The sequence below is a fragment of the Rosa rugosa genome, chromosome 1, assembly GCF_958449725.1.
Source record: "Rosa rugosa chromosome 1, drRosRugo1.1, whole genome shotgun sequence".
Taxonomy (NCBI): Eukaryota; Viridiplantae; Streptophyta; class Magnoliopsida; order Rosales; family Rosaceae; genus Rosa; species Rosa rugosa.
This window is the reverse complement of record NC_084820.1, coordinates 46,640,780-46,661,457: the sequence shown is the minus strand read 5'-3', so window position 1 is coordinate 46,661,457 and position 20,678 is coordinate 46,640,780. Positions and strand designations below refer to the sequence as shown.

General features: G+C 36.9%; 3 protein-coding genes, 1 long non-coding RNA gene and 1 pseudogene across 5 annotated transcripts in view; all 5 read left to right on the top strand.

Annotated features, from left to right (window-relative positions):
- The window catches only part of LOC133725135 (uncharacterized), a 6,051-nt gene extending 2,713 nt beyond the window's left edge, over positions 1-3,338 (top strand). Inside the window, exons 4-9 of one of the 2 annotated variants that reach the window (XM_062152268.1) lie at positions 973-1,032; positions 1,204-1,422; positions 1,490-1,552; positions 2,381-2,449; positions 2,574-2,619; positions 2,705-3,338. In XM_062152268.1, the coding sequence (XP_062008252.1) occupies positions 973-1,032; positions 1,204-1,422; positions 1,490-1,552; positions 2,381-2,449; positions 2,574-2,619; positions 2,705-2,775 (528 nt within the window). In that variant the 3' untranslated portion in view covers positions 2,776-3,338. Of the gene's footprint in view, positions 1-972; positions 1,033-1,188; positions 1,423-1,489; positions 1,553-2,380; positions 2,450-2,573; positions 2,620-2,704 lie in introns of both variants that reach the window. The other variant, XM_062152267.1, reaches the window with a different exon arrangement.
- Positions 3,339-4,601: 1,263 nt separating this feature from the next.
- Positions 4,602-7,216, top strand: LOC133739063 (uncharacterized). The gene is made up of 3 exons (XM_062166779.1): positions 4,602-5,579; positions 6,513-6,673; positions 6,791-7,216. Exons 1-3 carry the CDS (start codon positions 4,940-4,942, stop codon positions 6,824-6,826), a joined length of 837 nt encoding a protein of 278 aa, XP_062022763.1. The 5' UTR covers positions 4,602-4,939; the 3' UTR covers positions 6,827-7,216.
- A 3,611-nt stretch (positions 7,217-10,827) lies between these two features.
- On the top strand, positions 10,828-11,655 carry LOC133729213 (uncharacterized). Its single transcript, XM_062156703.1, has one exon. The coding sequence runs from the start codon at positions 10,828-10,830 to the stop codon at positions 11,653-11,655; it is 828 nt and encodes a 275-aa protein (XP_062012687.1).
- A 475-nt stretch (positions 11,656-12,130) lies between these two features.
- Positions 12,131-17,443, top strand: LOC133729202 (probable disease resistance protein At5g63020; annotated as a pseudogene).
- A 152-nt stretch (positions 17,444-17,595) lies between these two features.
- Positions 17,596-18,871, top strand: LOC133739050 (uncharacterized). The gene is made up of 3 exons (XR_009860428.1): positions 17,596-17,961; positions 18,169-18,267; positions 18,485-18,871. It is a non-coding gene; the product is annotated as an uncharacterized LOC133739050 (long non-coding RNA).
- The last annotated feature ends 1,807 nt before the right edge of the window (positions 18,872-20,678 follow it).

Below are 20,678 nucleotides of genomic sequence, written 5' to 3'. Positions count from 1 at the left end.
CAATCGGTGGATAGATCGAAGATTCTATATAGTTGCTGTAGGGCTTAGATTATTGAATGCAAAATTTTGTATTCTGAAGATGCTCTCTCGTATGTGGTTGGATGAGCCAAAAAATGTGGGTAAATTTAAATTAGACCGGGTGATGTCCAGCATGTGGCTAAACCGGGTTAGATACACAAATGACTTGTCCATTTGGTTCCATGTTCAACATGGAGCTGAAGATGCTCTCCCGTATGTGGTTGGATGAGCCAAAAATTGTGGGTAAATTTAAATTAGACTGGGTGATGTCCAGCATGTGGCTAAACTGGGTTAGATACACAAATGACTTGTCCATTTGGTTCCATGTTCAACATGGAGCTTCCAACCCAGAACATTTGTGCGATGTGTTACAGAGGCCTATAATTTTGCAGATTACTCTAAATTGTTTTAAATTCTAGATGTATGACTTGCGTAAACTTAATGGTTGTATTTCAATGCACAAGTTTTGGTTATTTATTTCTGGCTAATGTTGAAAAGAGGGGATGGATATATTAGATTACTGCATGCAAGATATCCTCTTATTGATCATTGTACTATCAGAAGACGATGCTATTTTAATACGTAGAACATGGAATGGTTGAGATAATTTTAATCCATGTAGGCTTGGAAGTATGTATTGTCAGGTTTGGACTATTAAAGACCTGGATGGTTTGGTGAAATATTCCAGATATATTCATCTATTTCCTTTAAGTTCATCTCTTAAGGAAAGATTATTTTATTAATTTCATCCATGCTATGCTCCTCTTCATAGTAGTTGTCAGTTTTTTTTTTTTTTTGATACTAAAAGACTATAATTAAATTTGGAAGCCTCTAGGGCATCCACAATTTACATTGTCAAACAATAAGGCTCTGGAGGCCTCCGGAGGAACCCTATTGGTCCAACATAGTAGTTGTCAGTTGGAAACTAATATTTTGGTTTGATATTGTCTGCAGATACAGTCTCTGCTTACAACAATATGCGATACAAGTTCAGTTGCAGAGGTTGAGTTAAAAGTAAGCTGAATTGTTTTCTTCTTTGATGATTAGATTGAATTGTATATTGCATTTTTTTTTTATTGCTTAAGCATAACTATTTCATTCCTGTTCTCTCTCCTTTTTGTCCTTTTGTTTCCTATGTATTAATATCACGGATTCCCCTTCTATAATCAGCTCGGTGGATTTCAGTTACATGTGGTGAGGGAGTTGACTGAAGAAGGTAGCACTCCACCTCCTCCAATTCCTGCTCCTGTCAGTGCAAGTACACCTGCTGAAGCACCCGAATCAAATGGATCAGTTCCTTCACAATCTTTAGCTATTACTAGACCAGAACCTTCTTCAAGAGATATCCAAACATTATTAGATAAAGCTGCTGATGATGGCTTGGTGTTAATTCAGTCTCCACGAGTAAGCACTTAAATTGAGTTCTATCCATTATCTACGAATTTGGGTACTAAAACTACCAATGGTGCAGGTGGGGTCATTTAGAAGATCTCGAACAATAAAGGGAAAGCGTGCTCCTCCATCATGTAAAGAGGTACAGTTTATATATATATATATATATATATATATATATATATATATATATATATATATATATATATTTTGGAGAACCTTCTTAATTTAAAGGGAAAATTTCTGGAGTATCCAGTTTGTAAATAGAAGACCAGGAAACAGGAATCTGTTTGATCCTACATGAGTCAGAAAGTTAATGGTTTGAGAGATTCTTAGTAAGTTATTCTAGGGGCTGTACTTCTTGCTCAGTCATATGAAATGGAGTGAATGGTATAAATCCGTCAAACTATTCCTCTAGACTTCTCTGTCATATTTTTCTTTCTTCCCTTTTTCTTTTTCCTAGTCTATAAAGCTCAATCAAACTGCTCCAACATAAAAGAACAAAAGTTTAGGATTAAAAGAAGAACCTCGGTAGGACTAGTATAAATTAAAAATGCCACAAGAGTCCTAATTATGTAAGAAGTTAAGTACAAAGTTCTGGCTCTGGAATAGAAGTGAGGTCTGGCTTGAGGGTGCAGTGGCTTGAGGGCATTGCCAACAGTACAGGTTGATTGCCTACTAGTTGGAGGCAAGTGAAACAGTAGCAGAGATTGAAATATAGGTTTGATACCGGTTGATGTAGACAACTAAAAAGTGAATAATGAAACTGAGTTCCTGAACTTTATGTCTAATTTTGACTTCTTGCTTTTATCATTTAGTAAACCCCTTTCACTTCAATACCCTATGCCGAAATCCAATACACTTGTAACCTTAGCAAAACACTTCATAATATACTTGACGATGTAATAGCATTTTTTTGTCTTTTAAGTTTTAACTGATTCTTCTAATTTTTTGAATTGTTATGCAACAGAAACAAATAGTGAAAGAGGGCCAAGTGATTTGCTACATCGAACAGCTAGGAGGAGAGCTTCCAATTGAGGTATGTGGCAGATGAGAGAGGCAGGGTTGTTTGATTTTCTCATTGTACCCAGCTTTAATCCAACTCTTTTCTTATTAATTTTTTTTTAATTAAATGCTTGACTCATTCTTTGTTTCTTTTGAAGTCTGATGTGGCCGGGGAGGTCATCAAGATACTACGGGAAGATGGTGGTAAGTTTGGCTGTCAGGCTTTGCTTTAGTTCTTTTGATGTAGGGATTTAGTTGTGAGTTCTAACGTGAACTGTTTTCTTAATAGAACCTGTTGGATATGGTGATGCTCTGATTGCAGTTCTCCCCTCGTTTCCTGGGATTAAGAAGCTTCAATAGACAATTGGTTTGATATTTGTGTACTGGAATAAAGGAAGATTTGTTCCAATTTTTTTTTTTTTTTTTGCTCCGCTCAAATTTATACTTACCTTTTTTACTGTATGGCTTTTTTTAACTGGATGTTTTTGAATGAGCTCTATACATGAAACTGGATTGGAACTGGCATGTAGAGGCTTTTACAAGTACCATTTCCACTATCATACTGATTCTGCTGCCTCTTGCATGGAGCTAATTCTAGTATGCTACCTTGCGGCTCAGCTTGTCTTTCTTGTTTGCCTTAGACCGACTGCTGTTGGAATTAGGTTTCTTGCCTTGCTCTCTGCTTTTGGCATTGTCAAATGAGGGGAGGTTATGTTGAGATTTCAGACAATCGGGCGTGCTTGTTTAGGATGTGGTAGATTCGTGTATATTGTATCAAAGTGCTGAACTGCCGATACATTAAGTTGACTAGTCCAATTTAGAGTTAGACTGGCTTCATGCATTAGACTAATTTGAGACCTCTCTATTGTTGTATTGAATAAGTCTACATTTGTATAAATTTATGTCTATTTGACGTATCGGTATATTAATGTACAGTAAAACTTCTATTGTCATTAAAAGCCTTTCATAAAATTTAAAATATAGACGGACACACATTTGTTGATGAATATGTGTTTCAACAAAACTCGCCTATAAAAAAAAAATGAACACATATTTGCCCACAAAAAAGTCTCCCATTAAGGGTTAAATCCTCATATGGTACGTGAACTATCACGAAATACATTTTTTGGTGCCTACAAATCTTGAGGGAGCTTGGTGGTACCTGTATTATCCCTCCGTTAGCCTCTTTAGAGTTTAGAGTTTAGAATTTCCTTCCATTACTCTGTTAAAGTAGGGATAAAATTATAAAATACTTATTTAAGTTATTTTTGACAAATTTTTTATTAACTAAATTAAAATAAATTAAACTAAGTTGTAAAAATAAAAAGTTTGCCCGAATATCTAGATGTACCTACCGCCTCTATTGATTGATCTGATTAATTATTCTAAAAGAGAAAATTAGTTTATTTTCTAAGGACATAAACAATAACAACAAAATTAGTTATTTTTTTTTTCAGCATAAAAGAAAGGAAAAATTATCATTTTGATAACCCAATTATGACTCGGTCGACACTTTAGTCACTATACCTTTAGTAATTTCACTTTAGTCACTGAACTTAAATATTGTCTATCACTTTGGTCACTGCCGTCAACTTTACTATTAAATTCTTGTAAATAACTCATATTTTCAGGGCATTTTGGTCAAATTGAGTACCGCATTCCTCTTTTTTTCTTTTTTATTTTCAAGATATTTTGGCCAAAAGAAATTAAAAGTTTTGAACTTTTCTCAGAGATTATTTTACTTAGTTCTCAAAACCTTGATCCTTTTGGGTTTTCCAATAAAGAAGCCAAATATAATTGTGTATTTTTTTCTTTTTTAAATTATTCTCAATTTTAATATTTTTTAGTAATTGGACTAAAATGTCTTTAGTTTTAACGGTGTGTAATGAAGTTTTTAACGGCAATTACTAAAGTTAAAAAGTAAGTCTAAACTAAAGTGACTAAAGTGATATTTTTAAAAATAGAGTGACTAAAGTATCGATTGAGTCATAGTTGAATGACAAAAATGATAAATTTTCCTAAAAGAAAATTGAAATTTATCGGTTACTTTTTAGAAAAAGAAAATTGGGCTTGTTTTCAATTAAGCCGGAAGAAATTAGACCAAAAAAAAAAAAGAAAAGAAAAAAGAGAATCACCAAAGAAAAAAAATTGGCACGAGTGTGGCGCCAGCTAATTGCTCACTCTACACTCGGGGTTTTCTTCTTTTTTACTCTCAGCTGAGACTCGTAATGTCTCTTCATAATTCATATCAATTGCATAGTTAGAGAGTTTCATTCGTTACCTTCCCATTTCACTAAATCCTCGTGTTTCTGGGTCAAATTACATCTGGGTTTTCTTGATATATACTTCCATGGACTCCATTCCCAACTCATCATCTTCACCTGTACTGTGAGAATGGGTCTCATTTCAGCATCTGGGTTTCTTAGATTTCAGCTCTAACCAGATACTCACCACAATTTTGCTTCTGGGTCCACCAAAAACTTTGATCTTCTGAGTTGGTTTTTAAGCTTTAAACTGTACCAACATGAGTAATCTTCAATCAACCTGCCAATTCTTCACTCCATTTCCGAGAGAGGGTCAAGAATTCGAAGCTGTATCGGACACTGGACACCACCAAGCTTTCAAGAAACCCAGAGTCTCTAAGGTTGGGTCAGACTCAATGGTTATTGAGAGGAGATATAAGTGGTTGCATTACAAGACCCGACTGTGCAATAACTTCCAACGGGGTGGTTGCCATTATGGTGAGGCATGTCTCTATGCTCACGGCATTGAAGAAATCCGCAACACTTTGGGTAGTTCGGAGAATGAGAAGGGCATGTTGGGTAGGACTGAGTATGCTCGTCACAGAACTTGTGATGAACTTCGACTTTGCAAGTTGTTCTTGAATGAGGGGAAATGCACATATGGAGAGAAATGCCGCTTTCGTCATGTGATTCCGAAAAGTATCAGAGATGAGTCAGTGATCATTTTGACTAGTGGGTCTAAAGGGTCTCAAATTAGTGGCTCTGGGCAATTTGGGGGCAAGAGGTCTCTGGGTTTGGATGTTGACACTAATGGAGTGAGTGGAGGCAGGCATTTTAGGCAGCAAAGCTCTGTTGCAGCTGGGAGAGGGATGCTGAGTAATACCTGCATGGCCAGTGGAAGCTTTGCTCATGGACATGCCGGTAATAGAACAGTTCTGTGTTTGATATGTTCGAAATGTTCATTGTTCTTATTTAATATGATTGCATCATTTTCTCTTGGCATATTTCGATGTGCATGACGTAGTTTTGATGTTGTTTCCTTTTGCTATGAACATTAAGATGTCATATCACCCTTAGTATTAGTCATGTATGTTTATAATATAGAAGACTGGGAGCTGGGACTAAGTTATGTTACATAGAACTTCTGGTTTATTATACCAAAAAGGAAACAAAGAATAGAAGAAATTTCTGCTTTTGTGTTAGATAGATAAAACAACTTCTGGTTTTGCATCAATAAGTGGAAAAACTTGGCAGTTTGACATTAATCAAATGACTTCATCAATATAGGCAATAGACTACAGTAATCTCATATGGCCCATAAGAGCTCTAGATTCCTTTGCCTAGGCTCGTTATAGCTTTACTTCTTCAAAGAAGTGTGAACTAAACCCAAATAAGTTTCTGAACAACAAATGTAAATTGGACTGCTTACAGGACTTTGCATTTGGACGGCATTATTTCTTGTGCATTAGTTGTAAAAAATTTAAAGAAAAGATCCATATGTTATGTATCACTTTTTGTGGACTGGCATCCATTTTTCCTTTTTTATTAGCTGAATTTTAGTACATAAACCTACATTTTGTATCGGTGTTGCAAATACTGCATCTGTTATTGTCTGCCTCCGAGGAGCTAATATCGCCTAATCCCCTTTTCTTATAAAAAAAAAAAAAATTGTTTAGTCATGTCCAATGATGAATTTGAATCAGTTCATGATATCTAGAACATATGTAATTCCTTGATTTCTGATAATTCCCATTCTTCAATGCCCCTTTTCTTGCTTAAAGACAGACTCAATCTTATGGGATGTACAATGATTCTCAGAGAACTAAGATTGTGAGATGTCTCATGGTTTTACAGTGCTAAGGAAGCTCTGTGGCTACACTGCTGTGGAGACTAAGACTTGTACTACTTCTAGAAATGTGCAAGTTATGGACGGCAACTTCGACTGGAATGAACTTGAGAAAATGAGCCGCATCTATGCTGATTGGATTGAAGAAATTCCTCTTGTACATAGGAAGGTGGAGTGCTGAGTTTTGAGTGCTTCATGGAAAAGAATTATTTCTGTTTCTCTGTTCGCTTCTATATGGATAACTAGTGTGTTTTCTTCTAACACCTTAGTTTTGTTGAACGGATAGGGGTTTGACATGTTCTCAAGGCAAGGCATGGCATAGCATTCTGGACATGATTCATAGGAAGCCAGCTCTGTTGAATCAGGAAAATGATATTTCACTAGAATACAAGCTACCCCAGAATAAAAGGGATTTGGAATATCTTTTTTCGTAATTTTGTTCAGTTGGCAAATGTTGCAGACTGCAGAGTTATGTTTGTGTGAAATATCTCAGAAATCATATTAGTTTAACGACATCCTATTTGGTACCTTTAAGAATGGTACTTAGTATAAGCTTCTGTGTGCGTGCGTGCATATACATTATTGTGTATGGCCTCTGAAATTCACCTTATGTGTGCTAACATTCACAATGTTATGCTCCTCTTCCAACTATTGATTGTGATAATGTGAACAAAAATGTGTAATACTTGTCATGCGTACTACTTTTGCTCAAGGGACTATTAATTGTGGTTAATATGAACAAAAAATGTGTGATACTTGCTATGCGTCCTACTTGTTTTGCTCGAGGGTAGCTGTTAGCATAGCAGACAACCAGAGCAGTTCCTGCTTTTATTTTATTTTATTTTATTTTATTTTATTTTATTTTATTTATTTTTTTATTTTTATATCTTTTTACAGCCAATTCTTGATATATCTCTTCTTTAATGTTTTTCTCCACTTAGAGCAAGTCCATCCGTAGTCAAGAAATGTCAAGGTCGAAAAGCCAAAGGGTCGACCAGTCAAGAAACTATTCACTGCCACTGGACATAGGTTTCCACCCGTTCTGTTTCTTGACTAGTCAGATTTACTGTTCATTGAATTTATTTATTTTTTTATTGAAAAATTGAAATAGATTTGATGTAAATAGATGGTAATAATGGAGATTTATGGATAATTAATGTCAGAATTTTCAAATACAACTTTTATTTCATAAAATTTCTGCTTACATAAATGAAAAACTAGGAATAAGTACAATACAATTACACAACATGCATAATCACCTAATTATTCAAATCATGATCCTCATCCTCTCTAGGAATCCAATTTGTGTTTGAAGGGTCATCATTAGGGTTAGGGTTGGTGGAATCACCCGTAGAGAAATGTGAAAATTGTGGTTGTGTAGGATATCTCCCGAGGTAAGGTGGTTGCCGATAATATCCACCGGAGTAAGGGGGTTGTGGGAACCACCGGTGAAGGGAGGTAGTGTGAATCCACCGGTGAAGGGAGATTGTGGGAATCCATCGGGGTAAGGTGGTTGTCGGTATGCATCGGGGTAAGGTGGTTGTGGGTATGCACCGGGGTAAGGAGGTTGTGGGAATGGACCACCAAAATTTGGTTGAGGGAATGCACCACCAAAATTGGGTTGCGGATAGTATCCACCCATAGGAGGCGGCGTCTGCTCGCCAAGATCTTCTCTCTCCCCTATCTTCTTTTGCTTTCTTGACCAATAACGCTTTTTAGTTGGCATCATTTGACTTGTATCCATCTCCATAATACGCTCTTCCCTCTCTTGTCATAGGAATGCCTCTTTTCGCATTTCCATTTGCAATCGGATACATTCTCGTTGATTTTCCTCTTGGAGACTTCGAGCGAATTCCTCATCGAGTTTTTTCTTGCTAGCGGTTGCCTCTTTTGGGTTGTTCGCTATACTCTCGACAGCGCTTGACAAAAGACTTTGATCTTTCGCTGCCTTCTTTCCTTTCCGAATTGCTTCTTTCGCAGCCTTCCTTCCTTGAGGCCTCACATTAGGATCTGCAGTTTCACCTGCAATGACCTCATCTACATCCATGTCCAAGTTGATGGGAGAATTTTCAGCAATTGGTTGGGTGTGCGTATGTTGACTTCCTTCATTTGATGTTCCTCCGGATGTATGGTTGTCTTTAAATTGTGCAAAGCCCTCCACAACAGCGTAACTATCAAAACTCTGAAACAGGTGTCTTCTGGTCTTCCCTCTTCTCTTCATCCCGACATGCCACAATTTTTGTGCTTCATCTTGCTACGTAATTAAAAAAATTAATAAAAAAATGCAATTAGTACAAATATAAACGCTATTATGAAGGGTCATCTATTATAAATGTCATAACTTTAATAAGAAAGTATCTCACCGTTTTACAATAAAAATCAATAAGTACAAATATAAACATCGTTGTAATTACATCATTATCTATCAACTAATTATTTTAATTATAACGAAAAACAAGTACTACAATTAAAACGATATTATAATTACTACATTATTTATCAAGTAATATTTTACTATAATGTATCAACAAATTAAATGATTTATCAACAAATACATACCTCATCAACCGCATTCGAACCGCTCTTATACCAATTTTTCGCTTGTCTTAATGCACACTGCTACTCAAAGAGTTCAACACCTTCAAAATTTTTCACCTTCCCTGCAAAGAGGAAGCTGATCGGCTCTTGGGCCAATTTGCGACAAACTGTCGCTTCACGCGCCTCCATAAGTCGTTTTTTTTTTTTTCTGATTTGTGCTCACAGCCGGATTTTGGCTTACAGCTTTCCAAACTTGCACAATTGAACATCTTCCTCATCCGTCCATCGCCTTTTCTCTTCGGTATTATCATCTTCATTGGACCACCGTTACAAGCCTATAAATACATATTAATTGGACCACCGTCGGATCTCAAATTCAATTGAAACCAACGGCCCAGATTAAAGGACCGTTGGATTCAAAAATTATGTTCAGCCAACGGCTCCTGTGCACGTGTCGCTGCCCCGGCCCACTCTCTGTCGCTACGTGACAAAAAACTGCCGCACACGCGTTGCGGCCCTTCCTGCGTCGTCCTTGTGTTCCACGCTCTCCTCCTTCGCGTCTCTCTCTGGGTGTTAGTGGCTGACGTCACCCAAGTGTGGAACTCGGGCCGAGCTAGCAGCTAGGCAGACTGGGTTAGGAAAATAGTCACGGCCTTGCCCTTTTTTTTGGACTTGGTCATGCAAAGCCAAAACTTGGCTGGTCAAGCTTGGGCCGGTGGAAGCAAAATTTTCCTACAGCTCGGTCACCACATCATCAATCCCTGCTGGTGCCCGGTCAAAACGAGACCGGTGGAAATGCTCTTATAAGTAAGTTTTCATAGTTGGAATAGAATGGTCAGCAGACATGCTATTTGTAGCAGGTATTCTCTCTGACGAAGTTGTAGCATTAAAAGCTGCAGGTACAGGGCATTTGTTGCTCATGGCTGTAGATATTGCCTGTAGATTCGGGTCTCTGTAACGAAACAGAGCCTAATTCACAGTGCCGAAACAGAGCTTGATTTTAGCACTCAGAAAGTCAGAAGTGATACGGTTATCTCATGGGTTAGTATTCTATATACTGTAGATATTTTCAGATGGATAGTATTCTATACACTCTAGATCTTTGTGGTATTAAAGCTAGTAAAACTCAGAGCTGCAGATGGGCTGAAGTACTAACTTTGCAGTTATTTGATACCAAGTTGGTTAGTTTTAACTTTTGCCAAAACATTCCTAGAATGAGCTTCATTATGTGGTTGGCCATTAAGGCGAAGTTGGGTACTCTGACTCTGGACAGAATTGCTTATTTCACTTAATTATTGGGTACCCTTAATCCGCTGCTGTTTGGAACCATGTTTTGGTCAAGTGTGAGATGAACAAGTGTCTTCGATTATAGCCTCAAGCTTTCAAGTATTTCTTGCGCTCCAAAATGTCACTTTCAGCGGCTAATAGTATTATTAATTGCTTCCAAGTAGGAAATGTCTTTGAGCTGAGTTTCTTTTCTTTGATGTTGCTCTCCTCCAAGTTACTTTCAAAAGTAGACTGATATATGCCTAGCTATTATTCATGGCTGTAAAACCTTGTTGTACTCTGTTCTGTGGTCTTCTCCCCTCTTTTTGGTTAATCAACTAGGTTAATTACCAAAATAATAAAAAATAATGTAGGTTATATCTTCCATGGCTACTTTTACACAGGAGCGGATCCATTCACAGACTAGGACGGGCTTGAGCCCGTCCGAGATTTTGAAGCCCAAAAAAAAAATTAGATGTATGCTTTTTTTTTGTACAAATTAGGGGCGGATCCATTCTAATGCACAAATTGATGAAAATTACTGAAGTTCTTTGTCAGACATTGCAGCGAAAATCTCTTGACTTCGTACATGCTATGAAGTTTGTTGGACATACAAAATCACTTCTTCAAGAGATGAGAGAAGAAGGTTGGGATGACTTGGTAAGAAATGTAGAATCTTTTTGTGAAAAGCATGATATTGATATGCCTGATATGAATGCTCGTTATAAGGATGGTACAGGTCGTGGTTGCCAACAAAGAGGTTTCATTACAGTTGAGCATCATTACCATATAGATGTCTTCAATGCTTTAGTTGATTTTCAGTTGAGTGAGTTGAATAGAAGATTCTCAGACCAAACATCTGAACTTCTTATACTTAGTTCAACCTTGGATCCTCGTGATAACTTCAGGAATTTTAAAACTGAAGATGCATGCAATCTTGCAAAGAAGTTTTATCTTGAAGATTTTGTTGATAGTGAAATGTTTGCTCTAGAATTAGAGTGTGCATATTATGAGAAAGATATGCGTAGTGATCCAAAGTTCCAGAATTTGGAATCCATTTCTGATTTGTGCAGAATGTTGGTTCAAACAAGGAAGTCAGAATTTTTCCCTATGCTTTATAGATTGATTTGTCTAGTTTTGACTATTCCTGTTTCTACGGCGACCACTGAAAGAGCATTTTCAGCTATGAACATCATTAAGAATAAACTTAGAAACAAGATGAAAGATGAGTTTCTTGGTGATTGTATGGTCCTTCACATTGAGAAGGAATATGCTGAATCTATTGACAATGAATCGGTGATCAAAGACTTTGAAGCTTGTGGAACTCGTAGAGTTAGATTTAGTTAGTTTAGGCTCTTGTATTGCATTGCACGTTTATTTTTTGTTGATTTTGTTTTTTAATTTTGTATAGATATACATTTGAGGGGTAAGGCTCACTACGTCCCCCCCTGACTAGGTGTACCTTTTTTAAAAAAATTAATAAAATTCTCTCGCACCGTTGAGATTCTCCATAATATATATATATAATTTTTTTTTTTTGTTTAAGAAATCCAGCCCGTCCAAGGTTCCAATCCTGGATCAGCCATTGCTTTTACAGCTTAATTGTAGAGTCTTCCGGTGAGTCCCACCACCGTCTGGCTGCATTAGACATGAAAACAGGGAGTCCCACCACCTCCACATTGCATTGATGGTTTGATGTGTTGATAGTCAAGGTCTGATAGCTAACATTCTCCACCTTATCTCTTATCATCATCTCTCAAGAGTTTAGAGATCTTCTGCTCTGAACTTTCTTTCAGTAAGTCTCCTGCAAGTAAGAAAAATAATGGGCAACGTCTTCTCAGTCTCGTGCCCATGCGATGCCGTTGTTACTCGCTGCTGGGATTCCATTGTTGGACAAGAATCCTATGTGTGTAATCCATTGTTGGACAAGAATCCTATGTGCGTAAGCTCGAAGAAAATCTTCAAAATTTGAGTATTTCTTTAGAAGAATTAACGTCTTCAAAGAATAATGTGAAGAGAAGGGTTGAGGTTGCTGAGCAGCAGCAGCACTTTAAGCGCTTAGACCAAGTACAGAACTGGATATTGAGGGTGGAAACTGTAGAGGCTCAAGTCAATCAATGATGCGGGAAGCGTGAACACGATAGTAAAGGGCCCCGTCAAGCGTCGAAAGCCATATGAGATAAGCTAGAATCCACTAGCAATTACGAACACAGCCGTAAGAAACATAGAGAAATTTCTCTAATATTTGGTTTTTTATTGATAACTTGAATCAAAATTACAATCTAAGAGGTGCCTTATATAGGGCACATAGCATAAACCTAATACAACTAGAAAACCATAAAGAATAATTTATTGTAGACTAAAACTAGGAAACCTAATTAAACCTGATTAAATAAAAATCAGAAATAAAATCCTAGATACTAAAGAATATTACGCTTGGAATCTCAATCAAGATTTTGCTTGAGAATCCCGATATATTCAAAAGAGTAATTTATGATTAATTCCATCATTAAGAAGCCTATTTGAATACCAATTTCCAATATTCAAATTATTCTTCTTAATGTGAAGACGCTTCTTTCTTTTCGAGATTTTTGATTGAAATTGGCCAAAATCTTGTCCTACATCAATCAAGTTATCAAGGATGGTACTCGAGAAATTGAGAAATTGTGTTGTTGGGGTTACTGTTCAAAGAGCTACATATCCATCTACAAATTTGGAAAAAAAGTGGTAAAAAAGTTGGTGGAACTCTCTGATTTGAAGAGCAAGGGAGTGTTCTAAGAGGTGGTTGAAGGAGTTGTGTCCTAAAACAATCATTTTGATGTAATTATTATTGTAATTATTATTAATCAAAAGGGCAAGTTTATTGTTCATTGCTTATATTTAATATTTGATTGAACAAGGTCCAATGAATATGAGTTAAAGAGAAAGTAATCTAAAGAGTTAGATGTGTGAGACCTTTACTCTTTTACACTCTTATCCTAAAAGGTTCCTAGTCATAGGATTATCATTTGGACATTGATGATCCGGAAAGACTAGCACATACTATGTATGCTCAATATGGAGGATGATATGTCTCTTGTCATTCGTGTAGAGACACTAATACAAGTATGTGAGTGCTCTTATCTTAAAGAATACACTGAACGCGATCATTAGAGTTCTTGTATGGAGTTTTACTTACATGTCAAACTTGAACTCTAAATTGCAATAATACAAATTAGTCCTTTGACCTGAGACACCATGGTTGTCTTATGAGTGAGTGGATTAACTCTTGATGATGCAATAATATTATGTCCCTTAATGGATATGATTGATGCATTCATTGGTATAATCAATTCGGTCATAGAGACATGTGAGTGTACAATAAGGAATCTCTATCCTTAAGTAAATAAGGTGTATGTTCAAAGATGTGATTCAATAAGTCTTTGACCAAAGCATTGAATGAGATTAAAAAGGAGTTTCTAATCACATTCTAAGAATCACATAAGAATAGAAATCACATTAAGGGATTGACATATCAATTCCATACCCCAATGATGTGATTTAGAACATCGTGTTAGAGAAGGACCGTATTGTATTGTAATTCCAATTGAATAGGTTATTTGTAATTCTATATTAACTAGGGTAGTCATGATATGTTTCAAGACGTCACTCATGACTTGTGAAGTCCCCGAGGATTGATAAACATTTATGATCCTAATAACAAGGGAGAATCAAAATGGAGTTTTGATTCGTAAACGAAATAGAATGGTTCTATAAACTTCACTGCCTTGTTAATTAGAACCTAAGAGATCACACACCATATAAGTGGATCCTTGAGATTGTATATGAAGAAGATTAAACAAGAGTTGGTTATGACCAAATAATTAATTAGATTTATTATTTGGACATAATTAGATTTTCGGGTAAAACCGAACCTATTGGGCCTAAAAGATTGTCGGGTTTTTTGGTGTGGACTTGGGCTTCACTGAGTGAGGCTTAAATGAAAGCCCAAGACACAATTTTAGTGCCCAATAGCATGTATAGACCAGCCAACATATTGGCTTTGTGAAAGTCAATATTTCACTTTTAGTAGTTGGAGTTATTTCCTATTATATAAGGTGAAAGCATGGACAAAGAGATAGTGTGTGTCTTCACACTATCGTCTTTTAGTTGGTAAGAGAGAGTTCTCCCTTTGTCTAATTGCATAAGTTGGTGTTATAACAAGGAAGGAAGAACACTTGCATACTTCTTCCTTTCCTTTCATCTTTCTTCATCTCTTGATTCACTTGGTGAAGATCCTTAGAGACCACATCCTTTTGTGGCTCTACTTGTAACATCAAGGAGGAGTCTACAAGCACAAGAAGGAGTTCTTAATCCAAGGTGCTTCAAGGTGGAGGAAACACACAGAAGGAGAGATCAAGGAGAGGAACTTTGGTGGTTTACTTGGATCGGATTGAAATCACTCTCCAAGGGTGAGTAGAACATAAACTCCCTCTTTGTTCTTCCTTACTAAGCATGCTATGTTTATATACATATCATAATAAGCCAAGATCATGGGTTAAAGGAATGAATTTTATGTTTAGTTAGTAGTTTAATCGTTAAACTAATTCCGCACTAATTAAAAAGTTTTGAAATCCATCCATTCCTTTAGTGGTGGTAGAGAACGTCCCTGCAGCTTCAATGAAAGACCTCTAGAGCTAATTGTGGGCATGGAAACAGTGTTTGCCAAAGTCTGGAGCCATATTGAAGATAGAGAGGTTGGAGTAATTGGCTTGTATGGGATGGCAAGTGTCGGTAAGATTGCCCTCCTTACCAAAATTAATAACAACTTCCTACAGGGTCCGAATGATTTCACTCTTGTAATCTGGATAGTTGTCTCCAAGGATATCAAACTTGAGATTGTTCAAGATAAGATTGCAAAAGAGGTTGGGGTCATCGATGACAAGTGGAAGGATAAAGCACAGAGTGAAAAAGCTAAAAAAATCTTCGGCATCTTGAGCAGAAAGAAATTTGTGTTGTTATTGGATGACATATGGGATTGGGTTGATTTGACCAAAGTAGGGGTTCCAGTTTCTAACCAAGACAATAGCTACAACTCTAAGATAGTCTTCACAACTCGGTCAGAAGATGTTTGCGGTCGTATGGGTGCTCACAAGAAGATTAGAGTGGAGATCTTGGACCGGTACACAGTTCTCAAATTGTTTCAAGAGAAAGTTGGAAAAGAAACACTTTCTATTCATCTAGATATCCCAAAACTTGCTGAAATTATGGCAAATGAGTGTGGTGGTCTGCCACTTGCATTAGTTACGATTGGTTGGGCCATGGCTTGCAAGAAGACACCTCAAGAATGGAATTATGCAATTCAAATCTTGAAAAAATCTGCCTCAGAGTTCTCAGGTATAGGAGATGAGGTGTTTCCTCTCTAAAAATTTAGTTATAACAATTTACCAAGCCAGAAAGTCAAATCATGCTTCTTATATTATGCGTTGTTTCCCGAAGATTCGGTCATATCTAGAGATGAATTGTTTTATCTTTGGATGTGTGAGAAAATACTGGAGAAGTATGCTAATGTAGAGGAAGCACGAAATGAGACTTATCATATTATAGGTACTCTTCTCAATGCATGTTTGTTGGAAGATGTAAGAGATAGAGTGAAAATGCATGATGTGATTCGTGACATGGCATTGTGGTTGGCTTGCGATCCTAAGAAAACGAACGAGAGTTTCCTAGTGCAAACAGGTGCCCAGTTAATTGAAGCACCTATTCTCCGAAAATGGGAGAAGTCGAAAAGGGTGTCATTTGTTGCTAATCGCATTGAACAGTTAGTTGAAACACCCAAATGTCCCAATCTGCTGACGTTGTTTCTTAGGGATAATAATTTGAAGCTAATCGTGGATGGTTTCTTTGACTTTATGCCTACTTTGCAAGTGTTGGATTTATCTAGAAATAAGGATCTTACCAGACTGCCATCTGGAGTTTCAAATCTGGTTTCATTACAACACCTCAATTTGTCACGAACTTGCAGTCGAGAGTTGCCACTTTTTTTTTTACTTTGTCAAGGGTAACCCAAAGGCTTTCTTTCTAGGCCCAAGATAAACCTCTTCGGCGCATGTGAAATGCTCCAACTGTGCATTGCAGCATAGTGCCTGGCCACTTTGACAGCTTTGGGGTTCGAACCTAGGTTGGGGAGCACACCCAACTAAGTAAGAACCACTAGGCCACTTGCAGTGGTTGAGAGTTGCCACTTGAATTAAAGGCCTTAAAAAGGCTACTTTATTTGAACTTGGAGAAGACATCTGTGCTCGAGTTTGTTCCACCAAATACCATATCAAGCTTTCAGAGGTTACAAGTTTTGAGAATGTCAGGTTGTGTTTCTTCCGATAGAATTCTTTTCAAAGGTGAAGAAGAGGTGCAGGGTTTGAAATACCTTGAGGAATTGACGTTGACCATAAGAAGTCTCTCTTTTCTTAAACAATTGTTTAGCTACCACAGGTTACTACCCTGCATTACAACTCTGTACTTACGGTTTTCGCGACAGGGGATATATCATGATCTTAATTTGCTTGAAATTTTGAATTATACTGGACTTAAGATATTGGAGGTTGATAGGGCAAGACAAGCAGCTCAGGGACCTCAGGAGCCAATGTTGACACGACCATCTTGCTAATTCCTTGGCCTTCACTACGTAACGGTAGCTTACTGCTCCAATTTGATGGAACTGACATGGCTTATTGTCCATGCTCAAAATCTCGAGTCTTTATCAGTATATGGCTGCCTTGAAATGGAAAACATTATTGATGGGGGAAAATTGATTGGAATGGGAAGTTTGTTAAAAGAATGGAAACCATTTGCAAAACTTAAAAATCTATATTTGGCATATCTACCTGTGTTGAAGAGCATATATGAAATTCCTCTGAATATTCTGTATCTGAAGAATATGCATATATCTGGATGTCCAGCACTGAAAAAGATGCCATTCAACTCCAGCTGTGCCCAAGGATGTAGTAGTATCCGCATTGAAGGAGAGCAAGAGTGGTGGGATGGCTTAAAGTGGAAGGACCAATACATTACTAGAATAATGTCATTAGACATCGCCACTATTAAATCGGTCAGGATTGCACCTGATGTTAAAAACCGTGCTAACATCAGTTCGTGAAAAAACCGATTTCTATTGTTATTATGGACATCAGTCACCAACTGAAACGATGAGAAAAGTTTCGTTGGAAAATTTTTAAAAAACGCGGAGGGACTAAGTTTAAAAAATTTGAGAACGCGGGGACCAATTATTTCATTCCCCCCCAACACTTAGTATTTTTTTCCGCTTTCTCTAAAATTTCGAACCCTAGCTAATAACGATCGACTCTCACAGTTATACTTCAGCAGCTCGAACCTTGTCGGCAAACCTCCTTCTCCAAGCTGACCTGCATCGAGTCCCGACCTCCTTCTCCAAGCTGACCTGCGTTGAGTCCCGACCTCCTTCTCCAACCTAATCCGACTGGAGCCGCCTCCAACCTGACCCCGAGTCCCCGACCTCGCTCTCTGACCCCGAGTTCCCCTGCCTCACTCTCTGACCCTGAGTCCCCGATCTCGTTCTCCAGACCTCGAGCTTGAGATCCGATCTGACCTCGAGTTTATTAGCCGACCTGAGTTTGTCATTCTCCAACGTCTAGTCTCGTAGGTCCTCTCTCTCTCTCTTCTCTTGGTGACCACCAATACTGATTTTCTGTCTGGTTTTGATCTAAGGTTCAGTCTTTTTTGTTTAATTCTTGTGTATTTGAGTTGGGTTTGTCTTTGAATGGCTTAAATGTGTGGTATTTTGAGCTGGTGCATGTTGATTGTGTTTGATTTTAGTTCTTGCACATGTTGGCTGTCAATCTGCAGAGGAAGATCGTAGATTGAAGGTTTTCAAGAAGGAGTGGTTTGAAGGCAAGGACTGTCTTGACATTGGCTGCTATTCTGGGGTCATCACTATACAAATCGGTAGTTATTCTTGCTTATAATGATCGTCATTGTGTGTTATGAGTTTATTAGCTATGGTTTATTGTAATTTTCCTCTTCTTCTAGTCAAATGGAAAGAAGAGCATCAATCTGGGTATTTGATTGTCCATTCTGTTCTTTTTTTCCTTCTGAATTCTCATGCATTGGTTTGTTGCTTTTGTTATAGTGGTTTGATGCTGTTCTTTGGTTTTCATGGTAGTGGTTTGATGCTGTTCTGCATCTACCTGGGAGGAGTACTGCTGTCGTCTTTGAGTTTTGGATAATAGGATTTTGAATAGAGACAAGCAGAGAGGATATTTAGTTTTTGGGGTAAGTTGAGGATTTTGGTGTTGTTTATTTTGATGTTTACGTTATCTCATCACATGCACACACCTTGATGGAAGTAAACATAAAGGGTAATTACTAATTTGAATGTTGGCTTCTGCTCTATTCATTGTTCTTTTAGTGGTCAATAACAATCAGTTAGGAACATTTGGTTTTGTTATGAACCTTGATGTTGGATATGAACAGAAAGAAAGAAGAAGAAAAGCTATGTCTGGGAAATAGATACATTTCAGTTTTCAAACACTGCCATTCCATGACTTGATAAGCATGGTAGAAATGGTTTCAAGATGGGATTTGTTGTTGTCATCTATGATTGTGATTGCTGACCTTGAAGTAGTCTGTTCTGCTAAGTCCTGTAGTCTCTATTGCTTTCATTCTGGTGTTCTGCATTTCTATTTTTCCTTTTCAACCACAATTTATTATCTACTTTTTATTGGTTGGGCATGAACAAAATATAGTCAAATACCAAAGTTTCATAAGTTTCTGTACTTGCTGTGCAAAACCTTCTCTTTTCGTACATCCAAAAGGTTTCGGGAAATAATCTGACATGTCATCTATGCTAGATTCACAGTTCTATATTACAAGTAACAGATTGAGGGAACCAAAATAAACTTGGAACCTGGAATTCAGCTGTTGTGCTTTATGAGTTCCTTGCAGCTTTGTATTTTAATTCTTGGTGCCTTTTTCTCTTCCATTGAAACTTAATGACCTCATGAACTTACATTTTTCAAATATTTCTGGGGTCGCATAACTCAATTTGGTAGTTGGCATCTCCATTTGAGTAGAAGAATAGCAATCCCAGTAAAGTAAAGATTATTATTTCTGTATGGAACTATGGATAAGTGAATTTTGAAGTTAATTGTTCAACTATTTGTTTGTTTTACTTTACTATGAAAAATGTGAATAGTGTCCTGCTTCTGCTTCCTTTTCTCTCTAATCAATACAAGGTAACACATGCATTCTCTTCGTTCTTATTTGACTGTCTGAGAATATATATGTAAGTTATTTCATTTTAGAATAGTAATGCTTACTGTTAGATTACATGTACATACATTTATTAATATCAAATTAGATTACAGGTATATATATGTTTCCTTCATCCATTATGGTATGAATTCAACATTTTTTCCTGGAGATTAACCTCATTTATTAATTCTAGTGTAGAGCTCTATGCCGTTTTAAGTACCCATCTTATGTTTGTTAAATGTACCTGTTCTAAATCTTGGAAGAAGACTTATGCTTCTGATACAAATTCAGTTTGATAATATTTTAATTTTTTATTTTTATCTCTTCAGTAAAGTTTTCAGTTATGATCCTCCATTAGCCCTTAAACAGGGCTTACTAAAGGTAACATGAAATTAAGTTTGATTGCTATTTTTGCTTTCTTTTTGAGGAAAGGATTAAGATCAATTTTTGTTGTCACCACTTCTCACTTAGTTCTTAATTTTAGTATTGTCGTGTATATTTCGCTTTGTGTTGGGGTAGCTGGAAAGTTGGGTTAGTTAAAATATCTGTGGTTTCTGAAAACCTCTTTTTTGGTTTATAGCAATCGCAGGCTTTACCTCATGAAAACCAAAAAATATACTCATGAGCATTGTTTTCCTTTGTTGGTTTCAATGAGACTGGATTATAGTGTTCATAATAGACTTCATGAGAATGTAATTTTTTGGTTAAATTCAACCAAACTGAAATAAGTAGTAAATATCGAGCTTTCATGATAATGTAAATTTCATAGGAGAGAGCACGTTACCCAAATAAAGTCCGATTTTCCTGCAAGGGGTCAAACTGATATATACCACCCTCTTTGGCCTGGATTTATGTATACTCAGATTTATACCTTTAAAAACTTTCATTTAAATTTTCAGTTCTATGCACCATAAGTTTAGTTGAGAAAGAAGCATGCACCATTATAATTTTTTCTAGAAATGCTTTTTGTAAGTACATTGGGCTATTACTATTCAACACATACTTTCCCAAGGACACTAGGAGATAAGAGGTTGCAAAGGACTAGGAGAGTATTTCTCCTACTTTCCCGGTGGACAGAAAAAGATTGCATAATCGGATTACAA

Excerpts from the sequence above, each read along its gene's own strand:
- LOC133739063 (XM_062166779.1), top strand. The coding sequence starts at position 4,940 with ATGAGTAATCTTCAATCAACCTGCCAATTCTTCACTCCATTTCCGAGA. Across the intron at positions 5,580-6,512 it reads CTTTGCTCATGGACATGCCG|TGCTAAGGAAGCTCTGTGGC; the intron begins GTAATAGAACAG and ends ATGGTTTTACAG. Across the intron at positions 6,674-6,790 it reads TTCCTCTTGTACATAGGAAG|GGGTTTGACATGTTCTCAAG; the intron begins GTGGAGTGCTGA and ends TTGAACGGATAG.
- LOC133729213 (XM_062156703.1), top strand. The coding sequence starts at position 10,828 with ATGCACAAATTGATGAAAATTACTGAAGTTCTTTGTCAGACATTGCAG.